This window comes from Amphiura filiformis, chromosome 7 (assembly GCF_039555335.1).
Source record: "Amphiura filiformis chromosome 7, Afil_fr2py, whole genome shotgun sequence".
Lineage (NCBI taxonomy): Eukaryota > Metazoa > Echinodermata > Ophiuroidea > Amphilepidida > Amphiuridae > Amphiura > Amphiura filiformis.
Window position 1 is genome coordinate 38,783,344 of NC_092634.1, and position 17,136 is coordinate 38,800,479.

The 17,136-nt window shown below is 36.0% G+C and overlaps 1 protein-coding gene across 3 annotated transcripts in view; it reads right to left on the bottom strand.

Moving 5' to 3' along the window:
* The window catches only part of LOC140157136 (uncharacterized), a 37,248-nt gene extending 20,227 nt beyond the window's left edge, over positions 1-17,021 (bottom strand). For 2 of the 3 annotated variants that reach the window (XM_072180219.1, XM_072180218.1), the window contains exons 1-4: positions 16,915-17,021; positions 12,370-12,471; positions 8,414-8,554; positions 7,285-7,659 (exon numbers count right to left, since the gene is read on the bottom strand). In XM_072180219.1, the coding sequence (XP_072036320.1) occupies positions 7,285-7,659; positions 8,414-8,554; positions 12,370-12,471; positions 16,915-16,987 (691 nt within the window). In that variant the 5' untranslated portion in view covers positions 16,988-17,021. Of the gene's footprint in view, positions 1-412; positions 698-951; positions 1,084-1,676; positions 1,863-2,179; positions 2,271-2,496; positions 2,709-3,870; positions 4,006-4,287; positions 4,420-4,790; positions 4,959-5,952; positions 6,259-6,920; positions 6,957-7,284; positions 7,660-8,413; positions 8,555-12,369; positions 12,472-16,914 lie in introns of all 3 variants that reach the window. The other variant, XM_072180217.1, reaches the window with a different exon arrangement.
* Positions 17,022-17,136: the final 115 nt, after the last annotated feature.

Consider the following 17,136-nt stretch of genomic DNA (forward strand, 5'->3'; position numbering starts at 1 on the left):
GTAATCGGACCCCCAAATCCGGTCATTTGTCGGACGTTGAACGATCGTATATAAGACGCCTGCAGCATTATTAGCGGCCACAGCGCATAGAGAGACGAACGAGAAAGGGCCCCAAATCCCACCGAATGCCGGACTGGTGATGTTTCCACCGGATAAAATATTTTTTGTATACGGTGATGTTCGTTAACTCAGTCCGTCGTAGTGTGACAGAGCCATTACAAAAGTGTTGTTGTTTCGGCCGTCTTTACAACATAACTCAAGAAGTACTATGAAACGATCAATGCAATTTTTGCCAAAGCTCACTACCATTCGCAAGATGCTGTGAACTACCAAATCGCAACAGTTTAAAATAGTCGGTAACCTTATCAAGCCTCAAAATGTCACTGTGGTTATATTTTACTACTTAACTTACGTTCATCAGCACATTTACAACCAACATCCTCCAAAGCTGCCCCCGCCCAATTGTTCATCTTCTGCCCATCAATATTCAGCCACCAGCCCTTCATTTCACCGAGATTAGTATCCCATAATGGGAAGTAATTGCAATCAAAACGCAACTCTTGGCCACACTCCGCGGACAAAGAAGCGAGTTCTTTAAGTTGGTCATTGGAAGGTGCGTAATTCACCACACGATTGTAATCCGTTCCTTGCTTTACATCAGTCGCATCGGGAAGATCGTGGAATATATAAGTTTTACCTACAGTGTTTTCAGAAAAAAGAAGCGTCAGTTAATTTATTTTGGAAGAAAATTGAGGATTCGAAATGAACATCTAGAAACACTACAGGGACTGCCAAAAAGTGTTTGTTGAAAGAACTCCTTAAAAAACACATCTAAGATAACATAATTCATTTTATCAGTTTAACCAAAAAGCGGGGCTTTGAAGAGGTACTTCGTTATATGCAATAGAACTAAATTTACTTCACTAGAAAAATAATATAAACATCTAGTACCGTTCGTAATATCGCAATATGCAACAAATGGTGGGTCTCCGGCGTCAGGACCATCTGAATCTAACAAATATGAGCCGTTCCTTACATGACCAGCACGTTGAAGCTCAGCACATGTCCGATACATTGGTAAATCTGTATAGAAAATTAATATTGATAATATACACGGTAAACCCCTATTATAAACAGTGTTTTGAGATTTGAACTAAGGAAAACCACTCAAGGAGGGTGCTGATCTGTGGGGGAACATTTCTGATGCTGCGCCCAACTCGTGTAATAACATACACATTGTAAAAAAAAGTATTGCCAAAACCGGTAAGCATGGTAAGACAATACTATGTGATGATAAAGGTTATTGCCAAAATAAGCAAGATAACATTACGTGATGATAGAGGTCATTGCTAAAGCAAGTGGTTATCGGCATAGCAGGTGAAGCAGCACTTTGGGTTGATAAATGAGAAAAACGTGAAAGATATGTATTAATATGTATGAGTTTATTAAAGTTGTTGATGTAACTGAAAACAACATTGTTTTAAGCACGTACAGACACAACCACCAAGTACAGGCTCTAGTTCAAACACCGCGTACACAAACACACCCGACACACGCAAGTATAGGCTCACACATTATCCGCTTGCAATAATGACACAAATCAAGCGACACGGCTCTTTTCAGAGCCACCAATATTTTTTTGAACGTTGTTGTTCTTCACCCGGCCATGAGCTTACCATTTGTCATTCCAGAGCATAGTAAGGGACCAAGAGTATGCCAACCTGCCCTCTCATCATTTTCTGTGTGTGCGTGATACACTTTATACACCGGTAATGAATCTTTATCATCTAACTGACCTCCATCGGTCATCCACTGGATATTATCATCGTCACAATTGCATACTTTACCTGTGTTGAAACATTCTAAAACAAATTTAAAAAAAAGATAAATCTGAATAATTATAACAAGTAATAAGGACTTGCTCAAAACAGGAATCTGTAGAGAACCTTGACAGAATCTATAGCCATATGCCTTTCTTGTATAATACAAGAAAGGCATACGTCAAGTAAATTTTGTCGCCTAATCCTAAAAATCCAATATTTGGCGTTTGCAGTGCATTTGGTATAAGTTGGCTGTTGGTATTAGTAGGCTTATCTGGATGAATGGGGTGTTGTGTGTCTTTGTAGTGTGGGGTGTGTATATGTGGATGGTATTGATCTTTAATGTTGTTACTTTTTACCTGTATTCATATAACACGAACATCCATATTTCCCTGTATCGACTCCACCCCAATTGAGCATCATGCCACCATCTTTAGTCGACCACCAAGCCTAGAAAATAATAATAATAATAATAATAATAATAATAATAATAATAATAATAATAATAATAATAATAATAATAATAATAATAATAATAATAATAATAATAATAATAATAATACAGAAAAAAGACGAAAAAGTATGATGTTGATGAAGGAGTACAAGGAAAAGTAAACAGCAGAAGGTGGTGGCATCATGTAGATTGTGATTCTGTGACTGTGTTGTGAGTACAAACCTCGGCTTTATCAGTTGATGTACCCTTCCACATCTTAGACTTCGAACAATCATATTGAATGTATTGTTGGCAGTGCTCAGATACTCCAATCAGACGATACATTTGCTCCACAGATGATGCCAAGTAATTTGGTGTCAGGACAAAATCGCCTTTGTCTTTATAACCTTTGACCCGTCCTCTTGATTCGCTATCGTGATGGATTATAGATTCACCTAGAAAATATTGAATATCATTAGCGAATTGTTAGAGCAAATATCCCTGCCTTTTACTGCCTTGGCGTGCGATCGGATGTATTGCAGTACACTGCCATACTAAAAACAGATTTATAATTACATGTCAGGACATACATGTCGAAAAAAACCCGGAAAACGCTATATTCCAGGGCTACATACCGTGGATAAAAAAAGATAATTGTGAATCGGGATACTCCGCGCCATCTTTGATCAGGCACAAGGCTCATATTTTATCATTGATTTGACACATAATTATCTTCGTTTTGTTTCCACATGCTGACGCGAAGGGGGAGGACCCATGCAGGAAACACAAAATAATGTTTTTTAAACGTTATAAACGTGTTATAACATTTAATATAAAGGTCATGAAAACATCTTTAGATAGAACACTTTTATATGAAAAACACTACAATAACATTTTTAAAATGTTGTTAGTGAAAATGGTATTGTGCTGCCACACATTTTTGCAAAATATTTTGTCAACACTTAAATAACATTATGTTAGAATGTTTTGCAACAGGTTTTCAAAATTTGTTTTTGAATGTTATTGCCACGTTTATACCCATTTAAACCCATAACAATTTCCTCCAGTGCTCAATTTATACATGGCGGTAAAAGGAGTCAAATCCTTCTGTCATACCAACCCAGTCTCCCTATTAAAGTGATCATATGAATCATTTTAGTGAATTGTGATAGCGCCAACTTTTGTTATTAATTTGATACCGTATATAAAACGTTTGAAGCTATGAAAGCATAGAATATAAGAACATGTAATTTGGTAAGTAAAATTCCTCAGTGTGGTATGGGGAAGGTTGTGTAGGTATCGACCGTAAAAACAAAGCGTTCAAAAACAATATTGTTCAAGACAGGGTTAAAAAGAAACATAATGTTTTTGGAGCAATAATTTATTGCTCCAAAAACAAAACAATAGCGATCAAGCTTAAACTATAAATTAGCCCCGATAGAGGGCAGGGCCTGAAGAATGGTAAAAATAAAATGATCGACGGGCTGTCCCTAAAAACGGGATGTCGATAATTTACGCATTCACCTTGCTTTCTAAAATGATTGATATGATCATATTAAGACCAGTTGTAGAATTATTCATATGATCATTTTAGTGATTTGACAAGGTTGGTCATACCCGTGTCTGACATATTACAAAACACTGTAAAAGCTGGTTCGCCAAAGTTCGGCTCATCAGGGTCAATATCATAATAGCCATTCGTGTCGTAACCTGCCAGCCTGAGCTCCTTACAAGATCGTAAAATAGGTGCAGCTGTGAAGTATAAACATTAAATAAAAGTCTCACTCACTTTAACTAACATGTAAAGGTATAATACTCTTACATGGAGAAATGTTGTAGAGAACTGATACGGGTTGAAAAACAAACAAACTTTTGAATGTCCTTCGCGCCACATTAACACCAATGTATAATTATAATCTGGGATCGTCACGGTCATAATAGCCCAAGACTACTCTGTAGGTATAGGCTCCCTAACTCTACCAGACGTAACAGTCAGTAGCAAAATATTACAACAAAGATCATAATAATTCTAACCTTCGCTGAGTTTGCAAAATACTTTGAAAGCAGGACCCAGCCCATCAGCACCATCTGGATCAATATCATACTCCATGTCTGTTCGCTCTCCAGTCAACCACAGTTCATCACATGATCTCTTTGGAGACGATTCTGTGAAAATACAAACTATTTCTTTAAGTCTGACAATGAGTCGTAAATGACAATTAAAAAACCACAAAGCCTCAGCTTACATATTTTTACCGACGAGTTGGCCTCACAAAATGTCATGAACTATATTAACATTATGTTGACTGGAATTTAATAGTTCCAAGCTTCGGCCGAGGATCCCAAATTAACATGCAAGATCATTCTTTCCTCGTGCTATACAGGTAATTCCACTATAACGAAAACACTGACAGGCTGACCCCAGAAGTATCTGAAACTAACTTAGACGCACGTGGAATTTCCAATCGAGTTCAGTACCACTCTTTTTAACGATTGAGTTATCTCCACATCAACATTGAACACTATTCTTTACTCACGGATCCCATCGCATTCCAAGGGTCGAAGCACATAGTTGGAGGCATCATTCCCGCCAAATCTCAGTTTCGTGACCGGAAGTGTTTCTTTATCGGACAACAACCCGTCGTCCGAATACGAGCTGCCATCTTCGGTGTCACAGTTACATTTCGTACCGGAAGTAGTACAACCTGTTTAATGTCATGAACAGGTCAAAAGTTCATTACTGTGTTGGATCTCTACTACTCACTGTGTAGAATGTAAGTGAATGTTCGCCGTCTCAGGGATCGCCGAGAATACGTGAAGAGGTGGTATTTTGAGGCAAGTTAGAATTGTACAATAATTACGTGCACCCCCGGGGTAAATTATATGGAGCAAAGATTTTTTTTGCAAGGATGGACGAAACGATTTTTGCGCTGATGTTTTGGGCACCTCTAAACGTTCAAATGTACACAATTTCCTGCTCATTGAGATCGCTTCACATGATAAGACCTTCAAAGGTTGTAAATTGGGTTCCCAAAAAGAAGGCAAATATTTGTTGGCACGTCGAAATGTTAGGCAGAGATATTTGGCACGTCAAAAGGGGAGGGCAACAATTTTTGAGAATGCAACCTCCCCGGGCACAAATAATTATTGCATAACTCCTCTAACATGTGGAAATTTATAGCGACCTCATCAAGAAGAGAAGAGTAGGATCGTCGTCAGGTATGTCCTGCAATAACATATGAGTCTATGGGGCCTGACACAATTCACTGAGCCAAACAATTTATGGATTTATATTTTCCATAGGCTTTTCCAGGGTCCACGATAGAGTGCAATTTAATAAATGGAAACATTTCGCTTATAGAAAATCGTTGACCAAGGACCCCATAAACCTGTTATCATCATTCAAGGACTATAGATCTGGAATACCTTTCGCATCTACAATCAGTCCCCCAAGTTTTGTACGGGTGATCGAAGCACGTATTTTCAACAACAAAAAAGGCGGAAAGTTTTTCCAATCACGAATAACTTGCTTAAGGTAGCTTTTCAAATTGAGTTTTTAAAAAAGGGAGTTGTTTGGTCAATAACTTGATTAGCCAATAATAATGATTTTAACTGATACTCATTTTGTGGTTTCGTGAAAGAAACAAAAATAGTTAAACTAAAATGTTCCCAACCCAGATGCCGGACATTGAACCTTACCTTCAACAGTTAGACTGCAGGCGCAACCTTCTTGACCTGTAGGAACTCCGCCAAAATTGTGCATATCTTTCCCGTGTCTTGATTTCCACCATACATATGGCCAACCGTTGCCGATGTCCCATATTTTGGAGTTACGACAATCATATTTAATGTATTGTTGGCAGCTCTGCGATACCGCTATTAGCGCGGTTATCTGCGATAGAGAGGGTTTATAGGTAATGGGCATTTGGGTCTCGCCTGGTTTGTTCTTTGAAAGTAAGTTATCTGTTCCTGTTCGCGGCTGTTCATGGTCAATTACAGTTCTCCCTGTGTAGATAATATCAATGTTAGAAATAGTAATCTAAACATTTCTTAATCATTAAATATTTCTTCAATAATTTTATGAGGCATATCACACTTTCTTATTAATCATGTTTATTTTACTTTCTACTTTTCCCAAATGAAGAGCTTATTTCCAAACCGTGTTAAGTCCACAACCCCATGTGTCTCATTTACTTGTGAGACACAATCATAATTACTTTGACAAGTTTGACATTAGCAACAATGAGTTGTACCATCAACAAGCTATTGTTTACCCTATAACAATGCTGCATAACAATATGCAGACTATTGTTCTCATTTGGGAGACAAAAGCCTCACAAAGTATTGTTACTCTGCGTCCATCCACTGTTTGCTTTGTAATGGTGCATCCAAATGAAATTATAATACCTAGCATCACAAAACATTGCAATATCGCACAGGGAAATCAGAAACATGGGATAGTGGACTTTACACGGTTTGGAAATAAGCTCTTCAAATACTAAAAGGAAATAGAAAAAAATATGTATTTTTTTAGAAATTATTGTTGTTCTATTTGTTCCAATGAATATAATCTAAATTGTCATCACCAGTTTGTTTAAAAACAAAATTAATAAGTTGTAAGCCTAGTTGACTTTCACAAACCTTCAGAAGATTATCAGATAGCTTACCCTTGCAATCAGTGAATTCTGGAGATGATGAACTCACTATAAGCAAGAACAAAAATAAAAACGATAGAAAATGTTTAACATATAGTGTCTTGTAATCAAGATGTAAGGAGTGCAATAACGGGTTTTGCATATATAGTGTATAATGAAAATTATAATCTTAGCCTCAATTACGATCTGTAGTAAGTTATGATTAACCAAAAACAAGCAAATGACCCAAGATCTAGAGACTTGAAACACAGAAAAAGAAAGAAGAGGAGCAGTGAGAGTGAGATACCAAATATTTCACGTTTCCTCATTGATGATAACTCCTTATTGTCACTTAGTCCATTATGTTAATTGATAGCATAATGATAAAACAACTTACATTCAAACTCGCACACAAATCTGTAATTCGTACTGCATTCTTTATCACCCCATCTGTAATTGCTGCCGTCATTCATCCGAATACATGTGCCACCGTCATTTCTACCATAACTATCCCATGCTTCAAAATCAAGTGGTGAGTCGTCCGTCCAGTACAATGGGTCGTCGTTATTTTGTGACGAGAGTCCTATCCACGCATCGCCAGAGCCTTGGGAATTTAATTTTCCCGCCAAAAAGTATTGTTCTTCTTGAGATGTTATATCGACGAGATGACTATTCGCTGCAGTACAAGTACTGGAGGCGCCATCTCTTGAGGCGGTAGAAGTGTAGATCTTATAACAGGAGTTTTCAAATGTCAGGTAATCCACAGGACACTCTGAAAGATGGAGCAAATAAATAAATAAATAAATAAATAAATAAATAAATAAATAAATAAATAAATAAATAAATAAATAAATAAATAAATAAATAAATGTCGATATACCTACTATTTACTATTGGTCGATATGCCCACTGTTTCTTTTCCACGTTTCCAGATAGAATTGTATTATAGGGTATGTTCTGAATGAAATGTAGTATTATTCATTTAAGTACGATCCAACAACTTGGAGGACAATTTGTTGAGGGACTGGACTAATAATTTTGCATGGTTATTCAGTGTGTGTACTTATTTTAATGGGTTTAAGATTTAGAGGACATGAATTTCCCATTGTTGGTTGTATTTCTAAAACAAAAATGGAGAGAAATTTTGACGATTGTTTTGACACCCATACTTGCGCACCGTGATTTCTCTACTCCTTCTGGACTCTTCCAGTGCTAATAGAGCCCAATAAATTATTTAAAGCGAGCCGGAAACTTTATTACGACCAGCCTTCTCCTCCCTAGGCCTTCAAGAACCTCTTTTCCGATAGTATGTGGTACCTCGTCATTCTCTCCCTATAGACAATATAGGCACATGATCTGTACCGCATACTACTCTTTTATTAATATTTACATTTTATTGGAATAAAGAATAACAATAGAGGTTTTGTTATTTGGAATGCAATATGTGCATCTAATGTCTTGTAAAAGGTAGGAAATTGTAAGAAATTCGATGAAGACCGATGCTGTTGGAAACTTTAACTATTTACCTGATATAACGCTGGTAATTTTGCACATATCACAGAACACCAGAAAGCTTGCTACCCCTGTGTCAGCCCCATCTGGATCAATCTCGTAATATCCTGTTTCTTGATGACCAGCTTGCAAAATCTCAGCACAAGATTTGTATCCTGGGAAATGAAATGTGACAAAAATGATAACGGACGTCCTGACCCTTTGTACGGCCATCTCAAAATGTGGTTCTACCCCAAAAGTGCGTACGTCTTTCATACGCATGCTTAATTACCCCGTACGCTTTGCAAAGGTAAGACTTCCAGTGCGTTATTAGAAAAGCGCGAAAAACAAAAATGAACATTTTGCGCACGCGTTTGCTGGGAGAAACATGGCGGATCCATTTAAAGTTCCAATAGGCAGAATTGAGAAGAAAACTTAAAGGAGGGCGGTCCAATTTCATCACATGCATGCTATTTCCACCTTGGTTGAATGACTATCACCTATCACTATTGACGTCTATTTATAAGTTAATAAATACGTATCACTTGTTGAGAGTGAAATTGTACAAAATAATGCACGCGTGCTGAGATGTTGATGCGTCTAATGCACGAGCCCTGAAGGGGGAGTGCATTATCATCTCAGCACAAGTGCATTATTTTGTACAATTTCTCGAGCAACTAGTGATACGCATTTATTAAGCTATTTCATACACGAGAAAAAAAATACCGTGATTTTTGCAATTTTTATAACAAAATTGTCACTAAAAATGTTGGAAAATGCAAGCAAATATAAATGCATCAACCCGCAAGTAAAATCAACGCGCCGTTCTATTCTCGCGTTTCACAATACGATGCGCCTCCAGCGGTCGCTGGGTCGAAGCCAAAATACGCAGTGCATCATGGGAAAATGAGTCGACATCCAAAGCCCGCGTAATACGAATACAATACAGGAACATGCATCATTGTGGGTTTAAATGTCATTATAATGATAAAACAACAATATACAACTATAGTAGATTCATTTTCTATCTATTGATCACAGGGAATCCTTCATGGAGCTGTTTTCAACAGCTAGAACGGCGATGTCGACTCTGGAGTCGAAAATGTGACTGCCAAAAGCAACCGCTGGCGGCGCATCGTATTGTGAAACGCGAGAATTGTACAACATTTAGGCATGGCTACTAATTTACTAACGTTTTCTCTGATTACTATCTTGGAGTGTATGAAAATAGAATATCGTTTGAAAAAAATAATAAGTATAGTTTGCTCTGATTGGTTCTTACTATCTTGGAGTGTATGAAAATATATAGAATATCGTGTGAAAAAAATAATAAGTTGGTTTATAACCCACTAGTTTCAATCCAAACAAAGCAATTTTCGGTCATAATATTTCACAGGTTCAATGAGACAAATATGTCCTTTTACAGGTCGATGGTCCAAAGGGCCATTAGTCCGAAAACGCGATAAGGTTAGTAATAAACCCTATGGATCATTACGCTATCCATACCCTTGACCCTCACGCTAACCTATAACATAAGCCTTTAAACATAACCCTAAACCCAACATAACCCTTAACGTAACCTTAACACTAATCCTAAACATAAACTTACCCTAAACTAATCCTCTTCCAAACAGCTAACCCTAATCATAACCTAAAGTTCAATTAACCCTAACTTTAATAACCCTTTTCAACCTAATTACCTTTCGGACAAACGGGATTTTTTTGTGCCACATTAATTATGGTATAAAGCAAATAGTCAACTGAGATAAGAAGAGTAAATTGGCAATTATATTATTAGTTCCCCCCCGACACACACAATATTGCTCAGGTGTTTTTGTGCTTTGATAAGTAATTTTAATTTGTGTCATATCCAAAAATCACATATAAAACAATTTGCTAACAGTTGACCTTTTCGGCAAATCCCATAAGCCTTTGCGAGTAGACCTGAGATGTCGTCATTTGACGTCACTCAGATGCGCACATCGTTACTGCGCACTTCACGGCTTTGAAACATGATGCTCATGTCGGCGTGACGTCAAATGACGACATCTCTGGTTTACTCGCAAAGGTTTATGGGATTTACCAAAAAGGTCAATTTGACAATTTTGTAGTGCATGTTTTAAAGGCGCTTCAAATGAGGTCTACCGACATGTCTTGGATGTTGGTGGAAACGCGTCACATTAGTGTATTAGCAATACATGTGAAACCAGTAAACAAAAAGCAAACAAAAGATCTGGTATGATACACAATTGATTATACGTAAGTAATAATTAATAACTAAATTGCTCACATTGGTGGCCAATTGCATTAAACATGTTGTACATAAATACATGAATCAATATATCTACAACAAATATGGAGCATTGAATTGAATCGTCATCTGCCATACTATACATGATTAAAAATTCAAGCCATGTTAATGAATTTGCTTTTGGTTTCTATAAAAACTTTCTAAAAGCAGACTGTGTTTGTGTTACCTGTTTCCATAGTGACTGAAGAGCAATACGGGTTGATTTAATACTGGTAAACAATTTTTAACTTGTTTCCCTATAGATGAGTTGACTTCTGATGTAAATACCTTGCAGTATGATGCGCACCCATCACCACATTTTCAATTGTTTTTTGCCTAGCAGTAGGCGAGCGCATCAAAAAGTGTTCAGGGCCGATGCTTTTAAAACTCCAGAAACATCACAATAAGGCTATTGAACAGTGTAGTGGTTGCATAGGGTTCACTCAAGCATACCGATATACCAGTCCCTTGCCTTTGTTGATAAACACTGAGGTCAACTCATCTATAGACGAATCCAACGAGCCAAGTCACTGTCAGAATTAAAGGCATATTATAACATTTGATGAGGAAGACGCCCTCACTGAATTTTTAAAATTCCTTTTTTAAACGATTAAATTGTACTTTATTAAACCAATATACCCTGCAAAAATCAAGACTCTAGGTGCTGTAGTTTTCTCAAAATCCGAGATTTTGAATAGAACGCCGAATCCGGCGCTTTATTATTACGATGGAATTATTAGTCGAACGCATACACGATCTTCATAACACACACACATGACACAGTACGTACACGGCGTGCGGGACGGTGATATACACAACAGAGGGTCGTACCACAACATGACCGAAGGAGTGGTATGTATTGGCGACATGTGCGCCGGTAGTAAATTCCAATTTTCTTTGCTTTGCCGTAGTTGTTCGGCTCAAAAACAAACGGGATATATCTGACAGTAAAGGCTAACATTTTATGGCAAAGAAATGCTAATCTATTTTGTTTGAAAATGTTATAATATGGCTTTAAGTCGGCCATTACTGGGTCCCGCATGCACAAAACTGGTGTTATTGACGTTGGATTGTACTGTGTTGTAAACTTTCATCATTCTTTTGTCTACGTGTAACACGGGTGATGGAATGCAGTTTAATATCCCCACCAAGGTCACATCATTTCACATTTTAGGTGGAATACACCAAATACAGGACCCAGTTATAGCGGCTATTGAGGTGTAGGAATGCGTGAAATTGGATTCGTCTATGCTTAACTGAAATCAATTCAACGATAATGGTCATGTTTGTTGGTTGTGACAGATCAGATAAAAAACTGGCAGTTTATATTTATTTGACATAAGAATAGTCTGTATACAAAGATTATGATCATCGCTAAAAATTGCTGGGGGAAGAGTTTGTTTTGAAAGCAGAGAAGATTGAAGAAATGTAGGATTTTGATTTTAGTATTGTTCAGCAACAATAAAGAATGTCGTTTTTCACCCTGTAGTAGTTGAAAATACAATTTCCCTGAATAAAATGATACGATTACAGGGTTAATTCTGAAGAGCCCATGCAGGCGCTGCCACTAAATAAGTCCAACCTCTATTATGCTTTGAGTCGATGTTAATTTTTTTTGATTGACTAAAAAACTAAAGCTTAAAAGCTTTAGTTTTTTTAGTCAATCCAAATATAAATTTGACTTTAGCCGAATTTACTTACCGAGATAAGTGACATCAGAACAGAAGAAGGGGTACCCTACCGCCTCGATAACCACGGAATCAGCTGCTTGTACTTCAGAGCAGTTGGAATATCGGAGAGTTTCTGAGTTGAAAAAAAATGTCAGAATAAACATCAACAATATTAATAACAGCAGAAACAATAACAACAAAGGGTTAAGGGATCTAAAATGAGAGTTTATTGCGTTTCGACAGTATTTTTTGTGGGACATAAAAGCACCTCAGACCTATCGAATTGCATTCTGAATACGAAGAATGTCTTTCTGATATCAAATAATTTTCATTTTTGAAAATCACAATATAATACAAATTTTATGACAAATTATAAAATTTGAAATTTTTCAAATTTTTGATATATAACAGTACTCGAAGTAAATCATATAAATCTAATGACATATTCTTAAAGTGTATGTAGCAGGGAGGAAAAGCCGACGATCAATTGAAAATTTTGACCTTTCATATTGAAGATATGGATTTGTTTCCCAAAAAGACCCAATTTTTTTTGTTTTTTGGGAAAAAAATCCATATCTTCAATACGAAAGGTCAAAATTTTCAATTGATCGTCGGCTTTTCATCCCACCTATCATCAGATTTATAAAGTTTACTTCAAGTACTGTTAAATATCAAAAATATCAATTTTGATAATGATTTGCCATAAAATGTGTATTAAATTGCGAATTTCAAAAAATCAAAATTATTTGATATCAGAATGACATTCTTCGTATTCAGAATACAATTCGATATGTCTGATGTGCTCTAATGTCCCACAATAAATACTGTCCAAACGTTCATACCACAGCCCTTAAAAATGCTACAACTTTTTTTTCCTATTTTATATATATGACAAAAACATTATTCTGGGATTGGAACATTCCGATTCAGAGTAATAAAACGGCGCAGGCTCTACTGTTGTACCAGTTGCAGCTGTTGAAATAACAGAGTTACCGCCAACTTCCAAATCAATTTCTTTTAGTTGCACATACATTTTATTAGATGCACATGTTAACGTCACGGTTGACCCACAAATTACACTGCCGCAATTTACAAGTGTAGGACTGTTATAGCTAGGGCTAATGTATGAAAAACACTCGGTACTCCCGACCTCTAAACTGCAAACACCTCCACCCCAATTGACAGCTGTCGTAGTTAAATGCACTCCTTGGACGCAAGTGTCCTGTCCCAAAATATCAAAATTATTAAAACTTGATATTTTTGACATTAAGCAGTCCCTGAAGTAAACTTTATAAATCTAATGATATGTACTTAAAGTTTATGTAGCTGAAAGCACGAGCCGTCCATCATTTGAAAATTTTGACCTTTTGTATTGAAGATATATTTTTTTCCCAAAAGAACATTATAGGTCCTTTTTTTCCCAGCTACATACACTTTAAGGTACATATCATTTGAGGACTGTTAAATATTAAAAATGTAAAAAATACCATTTTTTAATAAATTGCCGTTAAATTTGTATTATATCAAGAATTTCAGAAAATTATTATTTGATATCAGAAGGACATTCCTCGTACTCAGAATGTAATTTGGTGTGTCTGATGTGCTTTCATGTCCCAACAAAAAATACTGTTCAAACGTTGCTATTTCTTAATTAATATCAATTTTTGTTGACGATATAAAAATATTTGGAAGCGAAAAATTGCGAATATTTTTTTTCGTCAACAAATATCCGTTAAAATATCAAAATAGCTGGAAACAGATGGAATAACGTATATTTGTTGAAGGAGTAAAAAAGTCTAAACCAGGTATTAGTTTGATTGCTTTCCTTATACACGTTTGGCAAAAAGTTTTACTGTTTTGTCATTAAAAAAAAAAACTATTCCTTGTTTATGTGATGGATGTAAGTTTTTCAACAAACAAACAAAACAACAACTCAAACCCTCGTTGCATTAATTATGTAATTTTCGATCAACCATGTCAACGCTCAGATTTTTTATAACATTATACAATGATAACTTATGGTTATTTTGTGAGATGAGAATGCCATAATAAACAGAAAGCGTGTGAAAAAGGTAGATAATTATGAATCCAAGGGATGAGGAAAAAAAACACATCAAGGGTCAATAATACAAGAGGGTACCTTTGAAAATGCGAACAACTGAAAAGAGAGCAAGGTACACTAGTTTGATGTGGCCAGCTAATTCCAGCACAGACAAACAGACCCGGGGTCACTCCCATTGTGACCTCCGCGATAATCAAGTTTTGAAAAGCACCCTAAACAAGGATTTAACCCTTGGCTAAAACGATACCCTAAACAGGTAACATGCGCCTGTTTTCATACCCTAAACAGGGATTTTATTCAATTTCATACCCTACATTTCATATCCGCGTATTAGTAGGTATGTCACAGTGGCTACGCAATAATTCTGCCACACTGTGCATGCAAGCATAACAGTGAATTAAAAAGCGCGCGCATCAAAGTCGGCTGATTTTTGGAAAACATCAATGTCAAAAATGAATTTCCTTAGTATGTTCCATTTATCCCAATTGTTTGAAATTTTAATATATGGTATGTGAAACCTTTCTGAAGCTACCATTGAATCCGACAAAATTAAATTTTGCTTTGTTCAAGAATTACTGCCTGTTTAATGGATTTTTTAACGATCGCTCATAAATCAGTAAATATAGGCCTATTGAAATAGTCTGATCTACCACCATTTAGCTAAAATACTAATCTTTCTTAGCATGTAAATTATTTCCGTCTACATTGAATGAAACACTTGAGGAACACTAGTTAAAACATAATATTATCAAAGATATTCCATAGGGAGTAGTTTTCCAAACCACAATAGCTTTAAGCCATTGTGTGTGTCCAAGGTCATACTAGTTTTGTATACGCGCTAGAGTGAAATGGCGATTCCTTTTACCATTTGCCCTCCTACGTTAATCCAGATAACAAAATGTTAATTTTAAGTCTCATTGCAAATGAATTTTTATTTTTACTTTTCGGATTTGGCTTTGAGTAATGGTGACACATACCATGTTGACAGTAAAAAAGAAAATTCTATTCCAGACACCATCAAAATGTCAAACTTTGTATTTTTTTGTATTATTTTTAAGTACGGTAATTAACTACAGTTTCTTTATTCAACATCATAACAGGTTCATACTTGACAAATTTATGGTGAATGAATAGACTTTCATTAAATATTAAAAACACCAAAATTACTCATGCCTAATTTACATAATAATATCATGAATACATAATTAGCTGTAATTAGCTAATTTGCATAATTAATTACTTTTTGTGTATTTTTTGTTATCAATTGAAAGAACCTCGTATACGTACATATGTGTGCAAAAAAACCCGCACCCTGATATCATGTACGGTTTTCCACTGGCATCAATTTTGCATATTAATTAGCTGAACATTCAGCTTTAATTTGTCTGCAGATTGGCCGAAATTGCTAAAATAGTACATTTGGTTAATTTATTATAATTATTCAATGATAAATTTTTTAATTTTGTTTTCTTTAACGAAGTCAGGAAAGATAGGCATTTAACCTGTGATACTTAAATTAACGCTGCTTTTTCAAGCAAGCGTCCAAATAAACCGTCAAAATCTCGGAATGTGCCAATTTTGTCATTGCAGCCATTTTGTGGCAGGTTTTTATTCCATTTACGAGCATCTTTAAATTGACACTACATCACAATGCATTGACCGATTTCAATTCCGTTTTTTGATTTTTGATGCTTTAATAAAGCTCATTCATGTAGAAACATTAAATAACGTGTTTCTGCTGCGCTTATTTTTGATGTGATATGCCTAGTATTTATAGTCATTGCAATTTTGCTACCCTTTTTTTCGATTTTTCATGTTTTTGACACCCTAAACACGATACGCGCGTATCGTGCCTACTCACGAAAAAACTACCCTTTTTACGCGTTTTTATTATCGCGGATGGTGTACAGGCCACAATGGGAGTGACCCCCCCCCTCCCGACAGACAAAAAAATCCAACAACAACAACAAAAAACGACCGACGTTTAGAGCAGATCAAAATGCTCTTCTTCAGAGACAAACAACAAAATATTAAATCAAACAGCAACAACATGCTATAGTTTAAGAACAAGTAAAAACTAGTAAATTCAAGTAAAAACTAGTAGCAAATTCAAATTGAACTCATTGGCACACAAGGCAACAAGCTCAGAGCAAAATAAGACATGTCTTCACTCAATGAAAGCAAGTGCACTCAAAATAATACCATCTTCCGTGTTATTGATCGAGACAGGTCTGGGCCTCGAAACAATACTTTCTAAGTTGATCTTAAATGATTAAATAATCAAATTATTAAAAATACAGATGCATACGTCTTGGATCAAATATGGTGGCATGTTGATGCAAGGTGTGTGTTTTTTTAGGTTGCTCTTGAAAGTGGCAAAGGAAAGGCTATTTTTGATGATATATTAAACAGAAGTAATATCACCATAATATAGCTTAAATTCCAGTAAAATAAATTTCATAACTTTAGTAAGTGAGAAAATGCTTCCAATATCATAGAAAATAGTCTACTTACCACACCTGCATGTTTGAAAAACAGAAACAATTGCAATAATGAGTCCGAACGTCCATGACCATCGATGCGCCATGCTTGGCACCCAGGTCGTATTAAACACATCAAGTAAGTTCGTCTTGTTTTATACTAAATTTCAGAGCGATGGTATCGATTTAAAGTAATAAAATGGAACAAGAAGAAAGACAAAGCAACTCAGACGCGAATGGTTGTTTTGTGGCAATC